The following is a 25,886-nucleotide window of genomic DNA, read 5'->3' on the forward strand; positions in this document are numbered from 1 at the left end:
ATGTTACTCATCATGATATTTTCAGACTGCATAATGCACATGTGATGTTACAAACAAAAGTAACAACCTTAACATTTATCATATATTAAATGTTTTAATTCACTATAAAAAGTTCTTCATTTATCTACAAATCTTGCAGAAAATTAATTCCCCAACATCACCTACATAGGATTGTCAAATATTGATGAGAACTTTTTTTTATATACTCTGTTTTTAATAACTATAATTGGTAGGGTACTCACAGCAAGGTGACCTGTTTTTACATCAAGTTCAACAACTATATTTTCCACAAATATCTAATAATTTCACTGAAATGATGTATACTAAGGTAAACATAACTTGTACCGCAAAAAATGTTATGTTGAATCCATGATATTTTTGCCACTTATAAATTTGTGAAAAGGTAGTAATATTGATACTAAGCAAGAAAGGATATAAAGAACAGGTAATATAGATGTCAATATCTATCACAATTGACATACACTCTCAATATACATATATCACCTGTATTTCTATACTTAACTGATTTTTTCAGTCCAATAACAACACAGGACCTGGGCCAAGTGGGCCACCCAATCCAATGATGAGACCTCCCTTTGGTGTAAGTGTTTAATGTTATCAATTTTTATTGTTGTAAAATTTTATTCCTTCAAACTCAGGATTCCAAATCTAATTTGGGAGTTAAAACATACTCTCTAGGGACAACTGAATGCTTTGAAGCCATGAAATATACCCAGTATATAACCTACATAATGATTTAAATGTCTTTTCTAATTTGAAAAGGTAAATCACTTACAATCATTCAATATATTGTCATAATTTTAATTTTGTTTTCGTTTGAAAACATTAAAATTAAAAAGAAACACAAAACAAAAAAAGAAAATAACAAATTGTTTTTGATCGATATAAACCAACATGCCCTTAATCTTTATTTTACTCATTCTGGAGTTAAAATTTCTGGTATTCACTCAAAACTACAGTGGTTGCAATTTAGAATCTTGCACAATATATTAACTACAAACTCTTTCTTATTTAAAGCAAGATTAGTAAATAATCCTTTTTGTTCCTTCTGTAATTCTGATCGAGGAACTATAGTGCATCTGTTTTGGGAATGTGATGAAATTCAAAACTTATTTCAAAATCTAGATAGGGTTTTGGAGGCTTTATTTATACCCTTTACAGTAAATAAGCAAACAATACTTTTTGGCAAGATAAATAATAACAATAATGCCTTATACAAAGCAGACAATCAAGTCATTTTGGTGATAAAACAATATATATACAGAACTAGGCGTCTGCACAAGTCCCTGAATATAAGTGCACTTCTTTATTCTATATTTGACCGCTATAAGGTCCAGAAATATATCATTCATAGTAAGGAACAGACTGCTAAAGAAATTTTTTTTAATGATTGGAAAAACGGGAAAAATTAATTAAAATTTTAGAATGATTTTTTTGTAGGAATTTCAGAAATCGCCAGTCTCTGACAAAGTTCCATGTATAGTTTTTTGGTCTCTTATTATCACATACTATATACAAGTTAACAGTAACTACTATCCTTTCCCTTCCTCCATTTTCTTATCTATCCTCTCAAATCCCTTTTCTATCTGTCTATCTATCTATCTGTCTATCTGTCTGTCTGTCTGTCTGTCTGTCTGTTTTGTCTGTCCGTCTGTCTGTTAGTCAGTCTGTCTGTCTGTTGTTCCTTATCTATTTCCTTTTTAATGTATCAGTACAGTGAAATATATTTGAGTGAGGTATAAAAGTGTAAGAGTGGGAGTGAGGTGGAAGTGTGTACAAGTGAGATGTAAGAGTGTATGAATGAGGTGTAAAAGTGTATGAGTGAAATGTAAGGGTGAATGAGTTAAATGTAAGGGTGTATGAGTTAAATGTAAGGGTGTATGAGCTAAATGTAAGGGTGATTGAGTTAAATGTAAGGGTGTATGAGCTAAATGTAAGGGTGAATGAGTTAAATGTAAGGGTGTATGAGTTAAATGTAAGGGTGTATGAGCTAAATGTAAGGGTGTATGAGTAAGCATAAAAGGTAAATTGTATTATATGTGTACAACATATACCGAAAGCTCCTGTGGATGTGTCATGTTGTGGAAATAAATGGTGTCTAAGTGTCAAAATAAAAAAAAAGATAAAAAAAAATAATAATGGTGATGATGAAGATGATGGTTGCAGTAATAAAAAAGGCATGTTCATGATGATAAGGATGATAATAATGAAGATGATGATGATTGCATTAAAATGATGATGATGATGTTGTCATCATCCTCATGACTTAAGTGTGTGTGTGTGTGTGTGTGTGTGTGTGTGTGTGTGTGTGTGCGTGCGTGCGTGCGTGTACTGAAAAATCTTGGAAAAATAAAAAGAATTAAAGAAATTTAAAAAAAAATTCTGGTTTTCAGATAGAATGATCCCCATAGAAATATGATTTTAAAGTTTAGTTTCTGAAGTCTCTATGATTTTAATGTTGTGATTACTAGTGTACATAGAACTGATCATCAATCTCTTAATGACAGCGTAGATGAGAAAACCATGAATGAATATGTACAGACATGAATTGTACTTGAGTTGAAGTTAATGCTTATTCTAATGCTAATCCAAATTATCACAGAATCATCTTGCTGCTATTGAAACCAATGCTCATGACAATAAAGAGTTATTAATTCAACAATTATTCTCAACACTAAATTTTTTCTAGAGTTACATGTGTTTTCAAGGAGTAACTTCCTGATGGCTTAGCACTTTTTGAAGTAAGCGATTTACAAAGGTCATAACATTACTTTCCTTCTTCTTAGCAATGTTGATAAATCAAAGTTAATTACAGCAACATTTTTTATAGTTATTTTTCAGGTGGGTCCAGAATACAATTTTCAAAATTTCCATTACTTAGAGGTAAAGTGTCCCTCAATATTTGGGCCACAGAAAAGGCATGAGTCTTAGACACAAATGTGAATCCCATGTATTGAAGCTATTTGTTTGGCTCATTGTGATTGTCTCCTTTAGATGCCACCAGGATTTATACCACCACCTATGGGGGGACCAGAGATGAATCCCCCTCCCATGATACCACCAGGGATGCCACCTGGAGGTAAGTGGGTTATATATGACTCTTAATGAACTATGCAACAAACTGGAAATATTTTTGAAGTGTGTTTTTATCTGAGTTGAGTGGTGGAAATGGCTAATGTTGTTTTACCAAAAAAAAATAAGATAAAAAAGATTGAGGTGGTACTTAGTAAAGAAAATCTGTATAAAATGTTATTTGAAGTGTGGTTTTGGTTTATATTATAATGATAATGAAAGGGTGGATAATTGGAAGTGTACTGATGTTTCTCTATCTAATTCTCAAAACAGTCCAACAGATAAACATTTGTGTTCATTTTTTATGTGTCAAAATATATGATTTAGTTGATAGTACAAAGATCTCAGACAAAAAAGGCTTCAGTTCTTAGTAAGTGTAAACACAGTTATTACACCTCTTAACAAATCAACACAAGTAAAAATGGTCTTTTGTGCACTGATTATATCACATATGAGTCTTTTCAATGACCAGTCAGATTTATACCAGTTCAAAACTTTATAAGTTTGTTAATGCTCCTTGTTTTCAAAAGTAAATAATTGTATAATTTTGTTATAGGTTTCCCACCAGCAGGTTCCATTCCACCACCAAGATTTCCTCCCAATATGCCTCCAATGACTGGAAATATGCCTCCCATGTTTCCACCAGGTAAGATTTCACATAAGTGTGGTAGTATGTAAAGATATATTGTACAATTCTTAATTACAAATTATCATTTCAAGAAAAAATGATACATGACCTTAATAAATTTACCCTGTTTGTTGATTATCAAAATATTCTGATTTTTTTTCATAAGAAGAAAATATTTAATTCCTTACAGTTGATATTGAAATTGTTAGTTATCAAACAGTCTTTGTGTTTAGATAGATTTATTTTGATGTTTTACAGGACCAAACCCGCAGATTTCCAATTTGACACAGTCAGGTTCTGCTTCTAATTCTCCTATCCTAACAGATGGCAAATCAGACAAGGTAAATTAGAAGATAACTGACTGTAAAATGTGTAGATAAATGTTTATACGCTGTGTATCTGACAATAAACCATGCACTTAGACCCCAGGGCTAAATGCAGAGGTCATAACTGATTACTAATCTGTCAGTTTTGTTTACAAAACAGCTCTCTCTCCCTCCCCAAACTCCATTGACCCAACTTGCTTTCATTGTGATGTCCACATGTATATAACTCTTTTGTCCAATTAATGTACAATCATGTGTATGTTGATTCAAATAAGGAGAGACAATCTCAGTTTTTATCATAACTTTAAATTTATTAACAATTATGCCAATCATACTTCAACAACATAAACCTAGTACAGAGCATCCTCTCACCTCTCTTTGTTCTTACAAGTTCACATACATTAAATTATCAGCTGTCATGACCACATCAATGTTACACCAGTAGGAAATTTGTCCTTTATCATACTTCTGTGAAAATAGCTTGACCTCCGTATGAAGAAAATTCTTACCTCTTAAGATCACTCACATCATCGATGTCTACTCTTAGATGTAATGAAGTGTACATGTAATATCGTTTAAAGCAAAGAACAGAAATCCAATAGCACACTCCCTATCAACCTTCCATAGTTAAGCAGCAGTCTGAATCATTTCCACCTGCTGTATCCCGAAGTTCCATACTTAAGTTTAATCCTTCTATATAACAGCTAAGATAAGAAACTTCAGTCAAGTAAAGCATTACATTATATAAGTTGGTTTTTTATTAGCCCACCATCTATTGAAATAAATGGTGGGTTATTCAAATCGCCCTGCGCCCGTGGTCCGTCCGTCGTCCGTCCGTAAACAATTCTTGTTACCGCTATTTCTGGAAAAGTACTGGATGGATCTTTCTCAAATTTCATAAGCAGGTTCCCCTTGGTCCCTAGTTGTGCATTGTACCTTTTTTGAACTGATTCGCATTCAAGATGGCCGACAGGTGGCCATCTTGGATTTTGGAAGTAAAAGTTTGTTACCGCTATTTCTGGAAAAGTACTGGATGGATCTTTCTCAAATTTCATATGCAGTTTCCCCTTGGTCCCTAGTTGTGCATTGTACCTTTTTTGGACTGATTCGAATTCAAGATGGCCGACAGGTGGTCATCTTGGATTTTGGAAGTAAAAGTTTGTTACCGCTATTTCTGGAAAAGTACTGGATGGATCTTTCTCAAATTTCATATGCAGTTTCCCCTTGGTCCCTAGTTGTGCATTGTACCTTTTTTGGACTGATTCGAATTCAAGATGGCCGACAGGTGGCCATCTTGGATTTTGGAAGTAAAACTTTGTTACTGCTATTTCTGAGAAAGTACTGGATGGATCTTCCTCAAATTTCATATGCAGTTTCCCCTTAGTCCCTAGTTGTGCATTGTACCTTTTTTGGACTGATTCGAATTCAAGATGGCAGACAGGCAGCCATCTTGGATTTTGGAAGTAAAAGTTTGTTACTGCTATTTCTTGGAAAGTACTGGATGGATCTTTCTCAAATTTCATATGCAGTTTCCCCTTAGTCCCTAGTTGTGCATTGTACCTTTTTTGGACAGATTCGAATTCAAGATGGCCGACAGGTGGCCATCTTGGATTTTGGATGTAAAACTTTGTTACTGCTATTTCTTGGAAAGTACTGGATGGATCTTTCTCAAATTCCATATGCAGTTTCCCCTTGGTCCCTAGTTGTGCATTGTACCTTTTTTGGACAGATTCGAATTCAAGATGGCGGACAGGTTGCCATCTTGGATTTTGGATGTAAAACTTTGTTACTGCTATTTCTTGGAAAGTACTGGATGGATCTTTCTCAAATTCCATATGCAGTTTCCCCTTGGTCCCTAGTTGTGCATTGTACCTTTATTGGACTGATTCGAATTCAAGATGGCCGACAGGTGGCCATCTTGGATTTTGGATGTAAAACTTTGTTACCGCTATTTCTTGGAAAGTACTGGATGGATCTTTCTCAAATTTTATATGCAGGTTCCCCTTTTTCCCTAGTTGTGCATTGTACCTTTTTTGGACTGATTCGAATTCAAGATGGCCGACAGGTGGCCATCTTGGATTTTGGATGTAAAAGTTTGTTACTGCTATTTATTGGAAAGTACTGAATGGATCTTTCTCAAATTTCATATGCAGGTTCCCTTTGGTTCCAAGTTGTGCATTATACCTTTTTGGACTGATCTGAAATCAAGATGGCTGACAGGCAGCCATCTTGGATTTTAAGAGTAAAATCTTGTTACTGCTATATCTGAGGAAGTACTGGATGGATCCTTCTGATATTTCATAGATATTGGTTTCCCTTGGTCCCTAGTTGTGCATTGTACCTTTTTTGGACTGATTTGAAATCAAGGTGGCCCACAGGCAGCCATCTTGGATGTCGACAGTAATACAGCACAAGCATATTGTCCATTATCCACCTGTAACTGACTGCTATCTAATAATACTTTGGGATCTTTTTCAAATGATATTTGCTAACAGGTGCTTAATAGAAATATCTTGTGCCATCATTGAGTACATTCAATGAAGACCAGTTCATGAACATTTACAACACCTGCAACACACAAAAAAAAATAAACAAATCATCAAGAACTGAAAACAGATCCTCAAATGGTGGGCGCCAAGATCCCTCTGGGATCTCTTGTATATATAAAAATAATGAATTGCATTAAAACATTGGAGATTTATTTTATTCTTTATTTTTTTATCTTCAATCTATCATATATGGCCGATGACTCTAAATATACTTATGTGAAGGGAGGTAATCCAATATGGTGGACAGAGAACTTGAGAATGATAACCCCTAGAATGGCATGTTCCTGCGTATAATATGCACCCCCTTTTTCACATGACAGTTTTTTCCAAAAAAGTGTGCACTATAAGGTTGATAAGGTAAATAACTATATGTATGAATTCAAACTTTAAATTATTGCTAATAAACTCAAACTTATATGACATAAATATTATTTTGAGTACATTTTGTATCACATTATGTACAGTACATTTGTGCATATTCCTAATACATGAAAACATAAGGATGAGCTCTATGATTAACACTTATGTTTGCTATCTATTTCATATACATATTTAGTATGCAGTTCTGGAAATGTTAAGATACACAAACAAGATTTTTAGGTCGCCTGAGCTGAAGGCTCATGGTGACCAATTGCCATCATGATTTGTCTGTCGTCGTGCGTTGTGCGTTATTAACTTTTCACAAATTCGACTTCTTCTCAAGAACCACTGAATGGATTTTGACCAAACTTGGCACAAAGCATCCATGGGAAGCTGCTTCAAGTTTGCGAAAAATAGGGGCCCCAGGAGGGGGGAATAGGGGGTAAAATTAGGTAAATCTTTAAAAATCTTCTTCTCATGAACCAACAGTCAGATTAAATTCATATTTGATATTTAGGGTCCTTATGACAAGGTCTACAATGAAAAAAAAATCGGGTCAAAAACAGCCCCACTAGGGGGCGCTCAAAAGGGTCAAAAATTCAACTTTGACCGATTTCAACCAAATTTGGTAGACAGCATCCCTTAGTGAAGGACATGAAATTATGTTGAAAAAGTGATAATGTCCCCTTTAGGGCCCATAAGGAGTGTAAAAGGGGCCATATGTAAAAACCTTCATTAAATGACTACTTTTCAAGAACCAGTGGATGGGTTTTGACCAAACTTGGCACAAAGCATTGGCTTTAAGTTTGTGAAGAAAAAGGGCGTGGCCCCAATAGGGGCCCCAGGAGGGGGAAAAAGGGGAAACTTGATACGAATGTTCTACACAAGGTCCTTGCAAGGGTTTTAACTTTTTGGGGCGATTCAAAATCTAAGATGGCTACCCTGGCCTCTGTTTGGCTAAGACATTTTGGACTTCCTCTCAAGAACCATTGGGTGGATCATGTTCAAACTAGGTACAGATGTTTTACACACGGTCCTGCACAAGAGTTGTTACATTTTTGCAACATTTTAAAATACCCATATTATTGACATATATTCCTCAGGTGACCGTTAAGGCCCCTTGGGCCTCTTGTTTATATTATTTGAAATGAGGCAAAAACTTCAATATATGTAGTCATTAGATTGTCTAAACTGGGGTAAAAACATATCATATGTATTAAGATTAATCAAAAACACTGAACTATTTTTGTGTTGAATATATTTTATAATGATGTGTATGGTTAAAGTAAATATCTGCCTTAGAAGCCGTTATGGACAGAACACAAGGCACCTGATGGCAGGACTTACTACTACAATAACATGACCAAACAGTCCAGCTGGGAGAAGCCTGATGACATGAAATCCAAGGCCGAGGTAAGTATCCTTTTGACACCTTTACTAATTGTAAAAGTGTCAACCTTCTCACTTATTGTAAAATTGTAAACCTTCTCACTTATTGTAGAAGTGTAAACCTTCTTACTTATTGTAGAAGTGTAAACCTTCTTACTTATTGTAGAAGTGTAAACCTTCTCACTTATTGTAGAAGTGTAAACCTTCTCACTTATTGTAGAAGTGTAAACCTTCTTACTTATTGTAGAAGTGTAAACTTTCTCACTTATTGTAGAAGTGTAAACCTTCTCACTTATTGTAGAAGTGTAAACCTTCTCACTTATTGTAGAAGTGTAACCCTTCTCACTTATTGTAGAAGTGTAACCCTTCTCACTTATTGTAGAAGTGTAACCCTTCTCACTTATTGTAGAAGTGTAAACCTTCTCACTCATTGTAGAAGTGTAAACCTTCTCACTTATTGTAGAAGTGTAAACCTTCTCACTCATTGTAGAAGTGTAAACCTTCTCACTTATTGTAGAAGTGTAAACCTTCTCACTCATTGTAGAAGTGTAAACCTTCTCACTCATTGTAGAAGTGTAAACCTTCTCACTTATTGTAGAAGTGTAAACCTTCTCACTCATTGTAGAAGTGTAAACCTTCTCACTTATTGTAGAAGTGTAAACCTTCTCACTCATTGTAGAAGTGTAAACCTTCTCACTTATTGTAGAAGTGTAAACCTTCTCACTCATTGTAGAAGTGTAAACCTTCTCACTTATTGTAGAAGTGTAAACCTTCTCACTCATTGTAGAAGTGTAAACCTTCTCACTTATTGTAGAAGTGTAACCCTTCTCACTTACTGTAGAAGTGTAAACCTTCTCACTTATTGTAGAAGTGTAAACCTTCTCACTTATTGTAGAAGTGTAACCTTCTCACTTATTGTAGAAGTGTAACCCTTCTCACTTATTGTAGAAGTGTAACCCTTCTCACTTATTGTAGAAGTGTAAACCTTCTCACTTATTGTAGAAGTGTAAACCTTCTCACTCATTGTAGAAGTGTAAACCTTCTCACTTACTGTAGAAGTGTAAACCTTCTCACTTATTGTAAAAGTGTAAACCTTCTCACTCATTGTAGAAGTGTAAACCTTCTCACTTATTGTAAAAGTGTAAACCTTCTCACTAATTGTAGAAGTGTAAACTTTCTCACTAATTGTAGAAATGTAAACCTTTTCACTACAGTGAAACCTTACCTAACCACCACCTCAAAATTACCACCACCCTGCTATTACGGGCACCTTTTTTTCAGTCCCATTTTTTTCCACTATATATCTTTGTATTGGTCGCTTCAGTATTACGACCACCCTGTTATTGCGTATTACGACAACTTCTTACAGTCCCAACGACCACCAATTAACGATAATTGACCTCACAATTACGACCAAGTTCTGACCAGTGATTAAAGTTTACCTGGTGGGCAGTGAACCGCGGGCATGTGTGTCGTTCTTGACCATTGTTTTTGTCACAGGTTTCCAACCCTCTCACCTGGTGGCATTACACGAAGTAAACATCATTATCAGATTAATTTGTGTGAAAATGCATGCCAGGCACGTTTTAGTAGCGATCTATTGTTGGTTAATTATGTATTGATAGATTAGTAGGTATGCTGTTAAACACCTGAATTATGTAATCTTTTCGGTCGCACATGCTCATGTTTGAACAATAAAAAACATGTGTATGTTCCAAATTTTTTACAACATATTTTTACTGTCACAAAGCTGAGATGAACTTTATCAAGCAATGATGAAACCATGTAAACGAAATGAGATATGGCTAAATTGGACTTATGGAAGAGGGGACTGTCAAGATTCATAGCCCTTCACAACATTGTGCACTGGACTCTTTTTTTTTCAGTAAAATGACAAATGTGTTGTACTGAGTGATACACTGACAGAGTTAATGTTTGCGAATTTATGTGAAAAATGAAGTGTTGAAAGACTTTATAGGGACTTCATTAATGTTGTTACAAATACCGAGTAAATGTGTTTGTAAATTTATGTGAAAAAAAAAATGAAAAATTAAGGTTAGATTCCTATTGAATATAAAATTGACTGTTTGTTTTCTTTTATTCAATGTTTACAATAGTAAATATACATGTATATTATGATATAAACTAGGGAATATATATATATTCTTTTGTCTATTCACCAATTTTATCTTTTCTACACGCATTTCATAAAATTCAACATTTTATATACAGTTTAGTTATAATTGCTGATTAATATACATGTACATTACTTAATGATATATATATAGAGTCTTTATTATAAACAGAGTTACAGTTCTTGGCGGTCAATCTGATCCACCTCACTATTAAGACCACCTCGCTTTTAAGTAAAATTGTCAACCTTCTCACTAACCAGGCAATATATATTTATTTTGTCTAATTTTTAACGTAATCCAGCGGGAAATGTTTATCTATTGTACATCATGTGATCATAACAATTGATATGTTGAAACGTAAATTACAATTTAGCTCTCCTTTTCTCAATGTAAACCTACCAACCAGTACCACCCACGGGAAGTTTGGATTCCTCTACCCTTTTGTACTTTTCCACTTTGTGTCTGTGGAGATTCACGGCATCCTTTACAGATCAGGAACACAACCAACTATTTCAAGGTTCCGTTTACTTTATCAGAAACAAACCCTTAGAAAAGAGCTAGAATGAACTCCTCTCCGTCCTAATCGGAACAGACTGACCCAAATGGCAGAGATGAAACCAGTTTCACCATTAGGGTGTCGGAAAATTGTTGCACCGTATCTACAGGGGTCTGGAAAAATATTTTAAACCACTAGGCACAGGACTGGTGGAATGAACAACTCGTCCGGATTGGAATTTTACTCGTCCAAATTCAGCTATGAAATGGGAACTTAATCAGCAAGGATGTGACATGTGACTTTTTATTTTGCTATTCTTAATTTGAAGTTTTAGTGGAAAAAAAACTATGCAATGATGGCTGATTTGCATTAGACATTGTGCTCGACTTAGGTCTAGTCGTAGTGTTTGTTTACATCCGACTGACCAGATGCTGTTAAGAACATGAGCACCTGACATCAGTATGACCATGGGAAAATGACTAAGGTATTCCGAATGCTATATTTGACTTCATGGGAGTTCCTGTGTAATCAAAAGTTAGAGAGCAGACCGGAATATTTTGTTTTCGAAGTACCGTAAACACGTTTCTTTGTTTTTATATTTTCTTTACATTTTTATTGAAATTTAAGTTGTAACATTAATATCATTGGTAAAAAGTACCTGTCTGACGGACGACTGACAAAGATAAATCTGGTTGTCAGACACAATTTTCACTCGTCCATGACGACTGGACGAGTCCTTTTCCGGAACCCTGTATCTAAGAGAGAAAACTGTGTTAGTTTACAGTGTGTATGGCATTTTGACTCTGTGAAAATTTAAAGATAACTAACACTATTTTAAACCCGTCAATACATATTTATTTTGTCTGATAATTTTATGTAATCCAGCTGGAAATGTTTAACTGTTGTACATCACATGATCTTAACAATTAATATTTTGAACCATGATTTACACTTTAGCTCTCCCTTTCTCAATGTGAAATTGTTCTGAAGATGATTGACCTAGTCAACCGAAACATGTCAACAAATAAAATTTAAGTTACTCCACAATAAAGAAACCATCACGACCTAAGAGATTATATGATAAGGCCAATTTCTCAAAAATTAACAAGGAAATAGGAGAATTTGATTGGAACACTCACTTTAAACCAAACGATGTAAATTACAGTTGGGAAATATTTTACAACAAAATTATGGAGGTTGAGGAAAGATATGTACTGGTGAAAATACCAAAACCAACACATGCCAAACATGATTACCCGATCAACAGTGAAATAAAAGAAATCACCAGGAAGAAACACTCCCTCGGAAAGAAAGCAATAAACGGTGGCGAGTATGCTAGGAAAGAATACTGCAGAATAAGAAACAAAGTAAGGAAAATCACGAGGAAATTAAGTAAAAACTTCGAAGACAAATTATCAACAGAGGCTAAATAAAATCCAAAGGCTATTTGGAGATATATCAGATCGAAGTCGAAAACTAAAGCTGAAATGGGAGACTTGTATACAGAACCTGGTAATAAACAATCATATAAAGAACAAAATGATAAGGTTAAGGCAAATATATTAAACTCTTCTTTTAAAAATGTGTTTGTTACAGAACCGGACGCAGAAATGGAAATCTTTACTCTTCCTTCTAAAAAAATACGTTACCCGATGTGTTCAATGATAGTAGACCGGGACTCCATTTTTAAAGAACTTCTAAAGTTAAAAGCCGACAAATCTCCAGGAATGGATATGTTACATCCACTGTTTCTTAAGAAAACTGCAGAAGCAATCACGGCGCCATTAGCAATTTTGTTCTCGATCTCCTTGAGGTCCGGCACAGTTCCAAATGAGTGGAAAAGGGCAAAAATAACAGCAATCTTTAAGAAGGGGGACAAATGCAAACCAGGAAATTACAGACCTGTGAGCTTAACTTCAATTGTGTGCAAAGTACTTGAATCTTTAATAAGAAGTCACATCACTGATTAAATAAAACAAAACTATTTTTTCTATAAGAAACAGTTCGGATTCATGTCTGGCAGGTCTATGTCACTGCAACTACTGAAAGTTTTGGATGAGTGGACTGATCATATGGATAATGGACACTCAATCGATTGTATCTATATGGATTTTCAAAAAGCATTTGATACAGTGCCACACAAAAGACTTTTAGGTAAAATGGAGTCATATGGAATTAGCGAGGAGATTGTAAAATGGATGGCGAGTTTCATTTTAAACAGGAAGCAAAGAGTCTCGTTAAAGGATCAAAACTCTGACTGGAGCGAGGTGTCTTTGGGAGTTCCCCAGGGATCTGTTCTTGGACCTACACTGTTCGTCATATTTATTAATGACTTGCTGGAAACAATACAGTCTGAAGCATATCTTTTCTACATTTTTTTTACTAAATTGTTCAGAAGCATAAAAGAAAATACCGATGTGAATGTACTTCAAGATGATCTGGATCGCCTTTCAGCTTGGAGTGAAAAATGGTTATTAAAATTTCATCCTCAAAAATGTAAACTTTTGCGTATTGGCAGGCAAAGTGGAGACATAAAATATTATTTAAACAAGGAAGAATTACAGGAAGTCTACCAAGAAAAAGATATAGGAGTAATTGTAGACAATTCTTTATCATTTGATGAACAAATGAGTACACAGGTCAAAAAACCAAACTCTATGTTTGCACTAATAAGGAGAATGTTTCAATTTCTCAATGAACATAACTTCCCATTATTGTACAAAACAATAGTTAGGGTTCATCTGGAACATTCAAAACAATTATCAGGATTTAAGGAACTGACTTATTCGGAAAGACTGAAACGCCTAAAATTACCAACATTGGCATTCAGGAGGATTCCACACACAGGCTGTTGGACTCTTCTACCAATACACCTACCAACCAGTACCACACACAGGTCGTTGGACTCCTCTACCAATACTCCTACCAACCAGTACCATACACAGGCCGTTGGACTCCTCTACCAATACTCCTACCAACCAGTACCACACACAGGCCGTTGGACTCCTCTACCGATACGTCTACCAACCAGTACCACACACAGGACATTGGACTCCTCTACCAATACTCCTAACAACCAGTACCACCCACAGGACATTGGACTCCTCTATCGATATACCTACCAACCAGTACCACCCACATCACGTTGGACTCCTCCACCAATACTCCTACCAACCAGTACCACCCACAGGACGTTGGACTCCTCTACCAATACTCCTACCAACCAGTACCACCCACAGGATGTTGGACTCCTCTACCGATACGTCTACCAACCAGAACCACCCACAGGACGTAGGACTCCACCAACCATTTGTACTTTTCCACTTCTCACTAATTGTAAAAGTGTAAACCTTCTTAATAATTGAAATTTTGATTAAGAATATTGACATTCTCTTTTTTGATTGGTAGTTACAACTGTCCCAGTGTCCGTGGAAGGAGTATAAGTCAGATACAGGGAAAGTGTATTACCACAATGCCCTCACTAAAGAATCCAAGTGGACAAAGCCCAAGGATTTAGAGGAACTAGAAGGTCAGTGTTCACATTTAGTTGCCTGGAAATGAGATATGGCTGTGTATCAACTGGACTATTGTAGATATATTTATTTCCAAAATAAGGCAAATTACAAAATACAATGTACTTGCATAAATTGTAATGCTCAGTTTCTATTAGGTTGTGATAATCAGAACCAAGTACAGCTGAAACTGGTTATCTCGAAATTCAAGGATCCATGGAAAATACTTAGACTTATCCGTATTTTGACTCTAACAAAGTGTCTAAATGAGATTGACGATAGCAGTTTCCTGACGTTAATTTCTGTTGAGTAAAGATGGGCACGCAAACAGCAAAGTTTAATCTAAAATTTGAAATTGCAGTAAATTAACAAATGAATTTCTCCTATTTACTGAAATGGAATTTCGACTCAAGTGATTTTGAGACAACAGGTTTCAACTGTACTTTGCTGAAAAAAATTTTCTTGTTTTTGCTGATGACAGAAAAGTTACTTAATGCCACATTGAAACTTAACATATCTTTAGCATGAATAGCATAAATTCTCCTGAAAAGCTTGATTATGCACAAGATTCTATTCCTGTTCACAAAGATTAATGTTAATTTGCTATCACTCGCCATTGTTATATTAAAAGTATGTCCCTTGATTTTCAGAAATTGTTAAAGGTGAAGCAAAGTAAGTATCTTCATTCCATTCTACACAACATCTATATATTTTCATTATGCTTTTATAACTTGACATTTTAAATCATTTTGTTGATTTATTTGTATTATAAGTTCTCTGTCAGCCCTTGGTGGAAACATTTTTTCGGAAACCAATCTCATTAGGAGAGTGTCAGTATTCAACAGTATTTGGTCAAACTGAACACTTATTCTGCAAGTTCCTTTTAAATTTTGTGATACTTTTAAACATGTAAATGTTTTTGAAATTTTTTTCATGGTCTACATCCATAAATATTATTACATTTGTAAAAACATCTTTTCATCTCAAGTCTGATTTTTCAATTTTATTTTTGTGGTGTTTTTTAATAGCTAAGATCAACAAAAGTTTTGACAAAATAAATATTTAAGTTATTGATTAATTACAAAGAGAAACAATCTACCCAATTTCTCTGATATATTCCTTCATAGAATAAAAGCAATGTTCTATATTCTCTTGTATCCTGTAGAAAGAAGACTGACGCCCCAAGAACAGCAACACCACCTGTGTCAGCTGCTCCACCAGCAGGGATAACTCTACCAGCCCAGCCCTCCAAACCTTCGTCAGCCATCCAAGCAGCAATGGAGGCAACTTTAGCTTCTATAGAACTCCCACCACCCTCAGGGACAGCTGTAGTAGCACCGCCACAAGAGAAATCAGACAAAGTTGATAGTGCTGATGAAAGCGAGGAAGAAAAACCTGCTAAAAAAGAAGTGGTTCCCTTGGTGTTTAAGAGTAGGAAGGAAGCCATGGAAGCATTCAAGGCTCTGCTAAGAGAAAAGGTGGGTAGCTGTTCAGACAGGATGACATATGTTTTCTTCTTGGGGTAGAATTTTCTTTTCTCTGCAATAATAGCATTTTTCTGTACAGTAATACCAATCCATACCATATGTGTAAACACTTACTGTGCATATGAAGAGTTTTATCTAATTATTCATGGGTTTTGAATGTAAATTGAATGAAAATGGTCATGTGTGGATTTAAGTTTAACTTTTAAAATACTTCATTTATTTACAGTCTGTGTCCTCCACTGCCTCGTGGGAGCAAGCCATGAAGGTCATCGTCAATGACCCACGCTATGGGGCCCTCAAGCAGCTCAACGAACGAAAGCAGGCCTTCAATGAATACAAAACACAGCGAGTGAAGGAAGAAAAGGTCTGTTCAATCATGTTACATTTCAGATTATCTGTTGGATTTTTTACATAGATCAAGTGCCGACAAATTTTCATTTTTCTGTCTCTAGTATAATTTGTACTCGTCTAGTGTTGTGATTTTAAAAATAGAAATAATAAGTAGGATAGTTTACATAATTACTTTCAGTGTTAAGGTGTCAGCACGGATAATATTTGTCAATATCGATACAACTGAATATTGTTAAAATTCAAGAGTTTTTAGTACATGATGAAGTCAATTATTTGATACAAGACTGTGTTGATTGGTTGAACTGAAGGTCGGACAATAAAGAATTTCATAGACTATTTAAACAAACAAGTACAAATACAAATTTTAAATGTTATAAGTAAATCTAACTATCATTCATTAGATATCTGAAGTGCATTCATACTAAACAGTTAAGTGTTTTCTTTTTTTTTTAATCATTTTAGGAGGAACAACGATTACGAGCTAAACAAGCCAAAGAGGACCTGGAACAATTTTTATTACATAGTGACAAGATGAATTCAAGCATTAAATATTGGTAAGCTATGTTAGAAAAGATAAGAAGGATATTGGTTGATATGAATGATGAAGACTTCAATGGGTAGAGCGTTGGGCTTTTCAATTTCAGGCGAAGATTTTCAGTGTTTCGTTTGAGGTATACTACTCGCAGTGGTTGTGTTTAATAGCAAGCTGAGAGACAGTCTGGTCTGTGCTGACATGGCTTTGTCCTGGGCAAGACATTTACCTTAATTGCTCTCGATGGCACGTAACACACCTCCCATATGTTAGTTAGGGTAGTAACATCTAGCTGCTTCAATGAGTCTCTCCCTCAAATAACCCTGGCTGTTCATGGGGAGACAAAGCTAACAAAACAATGAAGCTTTCAGAACTGATCATTTTTCAAGGATAGTAACAAAACTGGTTAATATATCCTGTTGGTTAATTGTTCTCTAAAAAGCCTGAGGTTTATGTACTCCACAGGAAGGCTGATGACATGTTTGGTGGTGAAGAGGTCTGGAAGGTGGTACATGATCGTGATCGCCGGGAGCTGTTTGATGATGTAACTCACATGTTGGCTAAGAAAGAAAAGGTATGCAGTGATCAATAGAAATCCTGTGTTGAAAACACCTTTTATATAATTGTGTCCATTAGCCATCTCTAGTTTCAAGAAAAAGCTAGTGTAGAGATGAAATAAAAAGCAATAAATTTTATCTCCATGATTTATCTCATTTAAAAACACAAAACAAAAATTCACTTTGTCAACAGGAAGAATCCAAGACATTACGTAAGCGGAACACCAAGGTGTTTGCAGAGATCCTGGACAGCATGCCAAGTCTGACAAACTGTACCACCTGGTCGGAGGCCCAGCAGATGTTACTGGACAACCCACGCTTTACTGATGACCCTGACCTACACAGTACGCAAGTCAAAACATTTTCTTATCATGATTTTTACTTCAAATATGCTGCTTACTATCGAAGTGAAAGTAATTGGAAATTATTATCCCCTTGGAAAAAGTTTTGGAGAGATTTTCCATACATATGTTAAGTGGATGTGTTAAGTCCATGATTCCCGAGTGAAATTATATCTCGTATACAGATATGTAAATGTTGATACTCTATGATATATGTGATTAACAGTGGTCAGTGATACTCATGTGATACTCATGTGATCCACAGTGGTCAGTGAAACTCATGTGATACTCATGTGATCAGTGATACTCATGTGATGCTCGTGTGATCCACAGTGGTCAGTGATTCTCATGTGATACTCATGTGATCCACAGTGGTCAGTGATACTCATGTGATACTCATGTGATCCACAGTGGTCAGTGATACTCATGTGATACTCATGTGATCCACAGTGGTCAGTGATACTCATGTGATACTCATGTGATCCACAGTGGTCAGTGATACTCATGTGATACTCATGTGATCCACAGTGGTCAGTGATACTCATGTGATCCACAGTGGTCAATGATACTCATGTGATACTCATGTGATCCACAGTGGTCAGTGATACTCATGTGATACTCATGTGATCAGTGATACTCATGTGATACTCATGTGATCCACAGTGGTCAGTGATACTCATGTGATACTCATGTGATCCACAGTGGTCAGTGATACCCATTGATTTTATATAGATATGGACAAAGAAGATGCTTTGGTTTGTTTTGAGGACCACATCCGTATGTTGGAACAGGAATTTGATGATGAGAAGGAGAGAGAAAGACGACGAGTTAAACGTCAACAACGGAAAAATAGAGAGGGATTTCTGGTAAAATTTGATTTAATTTTTGTTTTCTCTTGCTTTAAGAAATGGAAGTTTTAGAATCAAAAGATGATTTGAAAATGTTTCAGTTTAATACAAAATTACAATTATACATTATTTAAGAATTTAATTTCAGGTGTTATTAGATGAACTCCATGAACAAGCAAAGCTTAACTCTATGTCTCTCTGGATGGATCTGTACCCTGTTATTAGCCAGGATGTTCGATTTACCAACATGCTTGGACAGCCAGGATCAACACCACTAGATCTATTCAAATTCTATGTTGAAGATCTCAAAGCTAGGTTTCATGATGAGAAGAAGGTTGTCAAGGAAATTCTGCGAGACAGAGGCTTTTTGGTGGAGGTATCAACAACATACGAGGAATTTGCTTCTGCTATTGTCTTGGATAAGCGATCTGCTGGACTGGACACAGGAAACATCAAATTAACTTATAACAGTGTAAGAAAACATCAAGTTAACTTATAGCGCTGTAGGTAGATACAGGAAATATCAAATTTACTTATAATAGTGTAGGTAGATACAGGAAATATCAAATTTACTTATAGCAGTGTAGGTAGACACAGGAATCATCAAATTTACTGATAATAGTGTAGGTAGACACAGGAAACATCAAATTAACTTATAACAGTGTAAGAAAACATCAAGTTAACTTATAGCGCTGTAGGTAGGTACAGGAAATATCAAATTTACTTATAATAGTGTAGGTAGATACAGGAAAATATCAAATTTACTTATAGCAGTGTAGGTAGACACAGGAATCATCAAATTTACTGATAATAGTGTAGGTAGACACAGGAAACATCAAATTTACTTATAGCAATGTAGGTAGATACAGGAAATATCAAATTTACTTATAGCAGTGTAGGTAGACAGAGGGAACTTCAAATTTACTTAAAGCAGTGTAGGTAGACACAGGAAACATCAAATTTACTCTTAACCATTTAGGTAGACACAGGAAACATCAAATTTACTTATAGCAGTGTAGGTAGACACTGGAAACATCAAAGTTACTTATAGCAGTGGAGGTAGACACTGGAAACATCAAATTTACTAATAATAGTGTAGGTAGACACAGGAAACATCAAATTTACTAATAATAGTGTAGGTAGACACAGGAAACATCAAATTTACTCTTAACCATTTAGGTAGACACAGGAAACATCAAATTTACTAATAATAGTGTAGGTAGACACTGGAAACATCAAATTTACTTATAGCAGTGTAGGTAGACACAGGGAACTTCAAATTTACTTAAAGCAGTGTAGGTAGACACAGGAAACATTAAATTTACTTCTAGCAGTGTAGGTAGACACAGGAAATATCAAATTTACGTATAACAGTGTAGGTAGACACAGGAAATATCAAATTTACGTATTACAGTGTAGGTAGACACAGGAAACTTCAAATTTACTTCTAGCAGTGTAGGTAGACACAGGATACATCAAATTTACTGATAATAGTGTATGTAGACGCAGAAAACATTAGATTAACTGACAACAGTGTAGGTATATACAGGAAACGTCAAATTTACTTCTAGCAGTGTAGGTAGACACAGGAAATATCAAATTTACGTATAACAGTGTAGGTAGACACAGGAAATATCAAATTTACTTCTACCAGTGTAGGTAGATACAGGAAAGATCAAAGTTACTTCTAGCAGTGTAGGCAGACACAGGAAACATCAAATTTACTGATAATAGTGTATGTAGACGCAGAAAACATTAGATTAACTGACAACAGTGTAGGTATTTACAGGAAACGTCAAATTTACTTCTAGCAGTGTAGGTAGTCTCAGGAAATATCAAATTGCCTTATATCAGTGTAGGTAGACACAGGAAACATCAAATTTACTGATAATAGTGTAGGTAGACACAGGAAACATCAAATTTACTGATAATAGTGTAGGTAGACACAGGAAACATAAAATTTACTTATAACAGTGTAGGTAGACACAGGAAACATCAAATTAACTTATAACACTGTATATAGACATAGTGATTTAATTAAATGAATGTCAATATTCTTTTGGTATAAAGTTTGTTTTGATAATAGATTACCTCATAAATTTGCATGATGTGTTATATACTTGTCACTCATCACTTAAAATAAAGGTGTCTGTTAATACATTTTGTGACATATGATATTCATTTTAAGTGTTATTTTTTCCTGTTTAACTTGTTTGCTTTAAAAAACCTTAATAGTACATTAAATGATAGACCAGCTCATGCACTAATTAATCATCTAGATATTTATTCCCTTGTTTAACTCAGGGTATATAATTTGTGGAATTGACCTTAAATATAGGATTACCTTTATTCTGTTATCCTCCTAGATGTCTTTGATTGATTTCTGTTGATCTAAGATAGAGGGAAATATATCTGTAATTGATATATTGACATATTGCCACCAGCTCATTTATGTTCTGTTAATCAATAAGACAGCTTGTATTACTTTCTCAAGTTGATAGAGAAAGCTGAAGCCAGGGAGAGGGAGAGGTTGAAGGAGGAGGCCAGAAAGGTAGATAAATTGCATTTATATATTGTGTATCACCTTTTGATTAATTCGAAGTCAGTATGATATTTTCAAGTAAAGTGGGATTTGCAATTTAACCATAAATAAAATCAATTTTTTTTGGTGTTTCCAAAAGTTGCTTTTTTGTGAGCAATTGATTTTGTGGATGAATATAGCTCAATAAATCTACTTCTATGTAATTTAACATGGACAGATAAATTTATGGATTAAGAGAACAAGGATATCAATAAAAATACCCACCCACCCCCACAAAAAGGAATGTTGTCACTGTTGTTATACAGCTGCTGCATTACTTTGTATTTTGACCACAAGTTTTTTTGGGGGACTTATGTTATTTTAGAGAGTTACAACTTGGATTGCAAAGCATTTGCTGTACTATATAATTCTATGGAGTTATGGTACAAGTTGTTCAATCATGAAAGGAATTGCACTGTTGTTGTTTTTACAAGGGATTTATGAGACAATGTATTTATATAAACAGATAAGAGACAGGCTTACTATTACATCAGATTTGCTGAATGTGTTTTCTGTGCTGTCATACTTAACATTTTCTTGTTCAGTTACGAAAGCTGGAGGGAAATTTCAAGACCATGTTGAAGAATTTGAACCCACCAATTGAAGTTGAACACCGCTGGGAGGAGGTGAGATATTAGATTTGTTCAAGTGATCATGAAGATGTCTCTCACTTCTAGCAAAATGATGGAAGAACAGAAGTGATACTGTTCTCCTTCATCTTACAGTGATAAATTAATCAAGCAATATATAGGTAATATATTCTAAAGATTTCTCAATGTTTAAACTCCTGCTGACTTTCCTCCTGTGTATAGGTACGGTCACGTATCGAGAAGGAAGCAGCATATGAGGCCATTACTCTGGAGGCAGAAAGGATCCGATTGTATAAAGAATTTATCATTGTTCTAGAGGAAACATGTTATCATCAACACTCAAAAAAGAAAAAATCTAAAAAACACAAAAACAAACGGTCGCGTTCAAGATCCAAATCTGTAAGTATAGCAGTTTTATGACAAATATATGAGGAATAAGATAACATTCCACCTGTATGTCCAAAAAGCAACTTAATTTTGATTGAAATTCATGAATTTTGTTCAAGTATAAGTCGTATGAGGTAGTATTTCATGTTTCTTAGTTTATGAGATCAGCTATAGAGAATCTCCAAGGTCAGATTATTTGTGCTTATTTTGTATATGATACATTGCCATATTGACGCTCAAAATATCAACAACAACAAAATTCTATTATGTTGTCCGCCATTTCAGCCAATCAGTGAATCAGATGAAGAACAGCAGACCTCACGACACAAATCAAAGAAGAAGAAAAAGTCACGATCAGAATCCAGGTCAAGGTCGCCTAGCTATATATCAGATTCAGGTAAGTCAACTGTAATTGCATTTCATCAAAATATTGTGTACCTTTTTCCTTTTACTTTGATTTGGTTATAATTTTTTTAATGTTTCATTTATTACTTCTGTGCTGTATGTGTTTATTTCTTTATCATATGTTATTTTGGTATAAGTCATACTCATTGGAAACTTTCATTGCTAAGGGGGTTGCAATAGCTGAATCAGTACAGTTCTGATGTAGTTGTGTCCTTTAATTTTTCCTTAGTTGCTGTGCATACAATGAGTCTCCTGTATGTTGTTCAGTTAGGAATCGCCAGCTACTGCAAGGCAATCCTGCCTCAAAATGTCCCTTGTTCTTGAAGGATTTATGGACCCAGCAAACAAATTTGCTTCCTCATTTTAGACTATTTCATATATCACATATAATTTTGTTTTAAAAATGATACCTGTTTGTTGTTCTAACTGTTCCCAAATGGATAAGCACCACAAATAGATGATACATATCTAGTGTGTGTTAATACATTCCCAGTCTTACCCATGCTGGTCCTGCCTAGTTTTATATGCGGATAAGAATACTTTGAATGAGTCCGAGTTCTAAGGTAATAGTCACTTTATATTATTGGAAACTTGTGGAGCAAACAAGTTTAATTACAAGGAAACATCAGTATTCAGGGATGTTCTGATTTTTGTCCAGTACATATTTTGAAGTCATACTAGAAGTATTTATTTGGAAATAAAGATTTTTTTTATTTGAGTTTATTTCAGTGGTAGATTTTTATATTTATCCCCAACAAAGTTATGCATGGGATATACTTATACAAATGGATTCTGTCTGTTCGAGGGTGTTTCCAGAGCATATTTCCAAAACTGTTCAAGAAAGTCCAAGAAAACTTCCTACACACATCAATCAAGTGATGATTAAGAGCCCTTTGCTGTGGAGAAGTTTTCAAGTTTTGATATTTTTATGGTTAACACAAATTTGTTATAATTACTGATTTTAGAGTGTTGCTTCTGTGCTATGGAGGAGTATCCATTTTGAATATACTTTCAGTTACTATATAAACAAAATTGTCAAAATGAATGATTCAAGAGCTTCTCTCAGAAACACTTTAAGGTAATTCAATTCCACGAAACTTCACACACACGCACGCACGCACGTACACACACACACACACACACACACACACAGAGAAAAAATTCTAAATAACTGCTATAACAAGCCTTCAATCAACACTTTGGTTACATCCTTCATATTGACTTAACAATTTGCTCTGAACATTAGCCCTGAGATATCATGTATATGGTATGGATAGGCTCTCTTGGCATCTAAACCACTATTTTTTTCTTAAACATACTGAGGAGAAGTAGGGATTGATTTCAAAATAAGTTATTTCTCTTGGAAATAGATATAAAGCATTGGTGGGTAAAATATATTTGTCTAATTGGATATCAAACATTTTTTATTTTAGATCATGATCGTGATGAACGTGAAAAGAGAAGGCACAAAAAGAAATCAAAGAAAAAGAAACACATGTCTCGATCAGTGAGTATTGATGTGTTTGGTTGACATGTATTGACATGTGTATACTGCCTGCTTCTCCACTTCATGTTGTGTGTTTCCTCTTGTTTACATTTATTTATGCATATTTTGTATAGAATAACAGAAAACTTGAACATCGATAAACTTACTGGTATATGAATACAGTACCCTTTCAAAAAATTATCCTCACTCATGTCCAACATGGCTGCATCATGTCTACATAAACACAATACATTAATGGGCTGTACTCACCCTTTACTTCAAAAAGTCTTTGATACTTGGTAAATCTCCACGGCAATCACTTACCTGTATTGCGATGTTTGTAAAATGTCATGTTTTCTTTTTCTAATGTATGAGAAATTTCAAAAAACGAGAATTTGAGATCAACCAAAATATATTTTGCATCATTACATGTAGGATCTTCATTTGTGTACTGATACACTTTGTAAGATTGTGTTTGTTTAAAGAAACCTAGCAGGAGTTTATTTTGAGCTAAAATCACATCTGACTTGAAGTTATGATGAGTTATGATAAGGTTAAAATCCAGGATTACAATAGGGTTGCTTGTGTCTTCAGTATTGTAATAACATGAAGTGTGGTAAGAATGCTGGTTTAGTATCTTTTTGAAATGCTGGAACAATGTAGCTTGGTGTGTGCATCACTGTAGTAAGTTACATATATCTGTGATGTTGAGGTTTTTCATGGCATGGCTTTTTCTCTCAACAATTTTCTCAAATTATTATTGGAAACACATTTGAACACTTTTTTATGATTTTATGTCTGTTCTTTAAAATGGTGATGTCAAACAGCATTATTTGTAAATAAGTCCTACAAGTTATATAGATTTATACACTTGTGCAGATGATTTCAAAGGTCATTATGAAAGTAAATGTGTTGAAAATTGTTCTTTATATGAAAATTACAATACAAAATTGTAAAAAGAAATGTAACTTAACAGGATATGTAATGTATGTTTAATCCCTCTTAAAGATGTAGCTGTTTTTCAAATGAGATTTTTTTATTGATGTGTGAGGATATAAGCACATCGCAATAATTTTCTGCAATTGTACAGATTAAAAAACAAATAACATACCTTTAGTGGAAATACAGAATTTGGATACACTTAAAAATTTAAAGAAAAAACTTTCGAAGTTAGCACTTGTGTGTCAATATCATATCACAGATAGAACAGTCACTATCATATCACAGATAGTATAGTCACTATCATATCACAGATAGAAGAGTCACTATCATATCACAGTACAGATAGAATAGTCACTATCATATCACAGTACAGATAGAATAGTCACTATCATATCACAGTACAGATAGAATAGTCACTATCATATCACAGTACAGATAGAATAGTCACTATCATATCACAGATAGAACAGTCACTATCATATCACAGATAGTATAGTCACTATCATATCACAGATAGAATAGTCACAATCATATCACAGTACAGATAGAATAGTCACTATCATATCACAGTACAGATAGAATAGTCACTATCATATCACAGATAGAACAGTCACTATCATATCACAGATAGTATAGTCACTATCATATCACAGATAGAATAGTCACTATCATATCACAGTACAGATAGAATAGTCACTATCATATCACAGTACAGATAGAATAGTCACTATCATATCACAGTACAGATAGAATAGTCACTATCATATCACAGATAGAACAGTCACTATCATATCACAGATAGAATAGTCACTATCATATCACGGATAGAACAGTCACTATCATATCACGGATAGAACAGTCACTATCATATCACAAATAGAATAGTCACTA

The 25,886-nt window shown here is 34.6% G+C and overlaps 1 protein-coding gene across 3 annotated transcripts in view; it reads left to right on the plus strand.

Annotated features, from left to right (window-relative positions):
• LOC132563044 (pre-mRNA-processing factor 40 homolog B-like) overlaps nucleotides 1–25,886 on the plus strand; it is a 37,091-nt gene that overhangs the window by 1,833 nt on the left and 9,372 nt on the right. For 2 of the 3 annotated variants that reach the window (XM_060227807.1, XM_060227806.1), the window contains exons 2-20: nucleotides 536–601; nucleotides 3,016–3,100; nucleotides 3,650–3,739; nucleotides 3,980–4,062; nucleotides 8,259–8,369; nucleotides 14,385–14,505; nucleotides 15,139–15,160; nucleotides 15,654–15,966; nucleotides 16,202–16,339; nucleotides 16,789–16,880; nucleotides 17,324–17,432; nucleotides 17,609–17,759; nucleotides 18,489–18,622; nucleotides 18,753–19,076; nucleotides 21,099–21,155; nucleotides 21,731–21,811; nucleotides 21,998–22,174; nucleotides 22,448–22,559; nucleotides 24,001–24,074. In XM_060227807.1, coding sequence (XP_060083790.1) covers nucleotides 581–601; nucleotides 3,016–3,100; nucleotides 3,650–3,739; nucleotides 3,980–4,062; nucleotides 8,259–8,369; nucleotides 14,385–14,505; nucleotides 15,139–15,160; nucleotides 15,654–15,966; nucleotides 16,202–16,339; nucleotides 16,789–16,880; nucleotides 17,324–17,432; nucleotides 17,609–17,759; nucleotides 18,489–18,622; nucleotides 18,753–19,076; nucleotides 21,099–21,155; nucleotides 21,731–21,811; nucleotides 21,998–22,174; nucleotides 22,448–22,559; nucleotides 24,001–24,074 — 2,295 coding nt within the window. In that variant the 5' untranslated portion in view covers nucleotides 536–580. The remainder of the gene's footprint in view (nucleotides 1–535; nucleotides 602–3,015; nucleotides 3,101–3,649; nucleotides 3,740–3,979; nucleotides 4,063–8,258; nucleotides 8,370–14,384; nucleotides 14,506–15,138; nucleotides 15,161–15,653; nucleotides 15,967–16,201; nucleotides 16,340–16,788; nucleotides 16,881–17,323; nucleotides 17,433–17,608; nucleotides 17,760–18,488; nucleotides 18,623–18,752; nucleotides 19,077–21,098; nucleotides 21,156–21,730; nucleotides 21,812–21,997; nucleotides 22,175–22,447; nucleotides 22,560–24,000; nucleotides 24,075–25,886) is intronic. The other variant, XM_060227805.1, reaches the window with a different exon arrangement.

The sequence above is a fragment of the Ylistrum balloti genome, unplaced genomic scaffold (assembly GCF_031769215.1).
Source record: "Ylistrum balloti isolate Yb309-2 unplaced genomic scaffold, AGI_CSIRO_Ybal_v1 Utg371566, whole genome shotgun sequence".
Classification (NCBI taxonomy): Eukaryota; Metazoa; Mollusca; class Bivalvia; order Pectinida; family Pectinidae; genus Ylistrum; species Ylistrum balloti.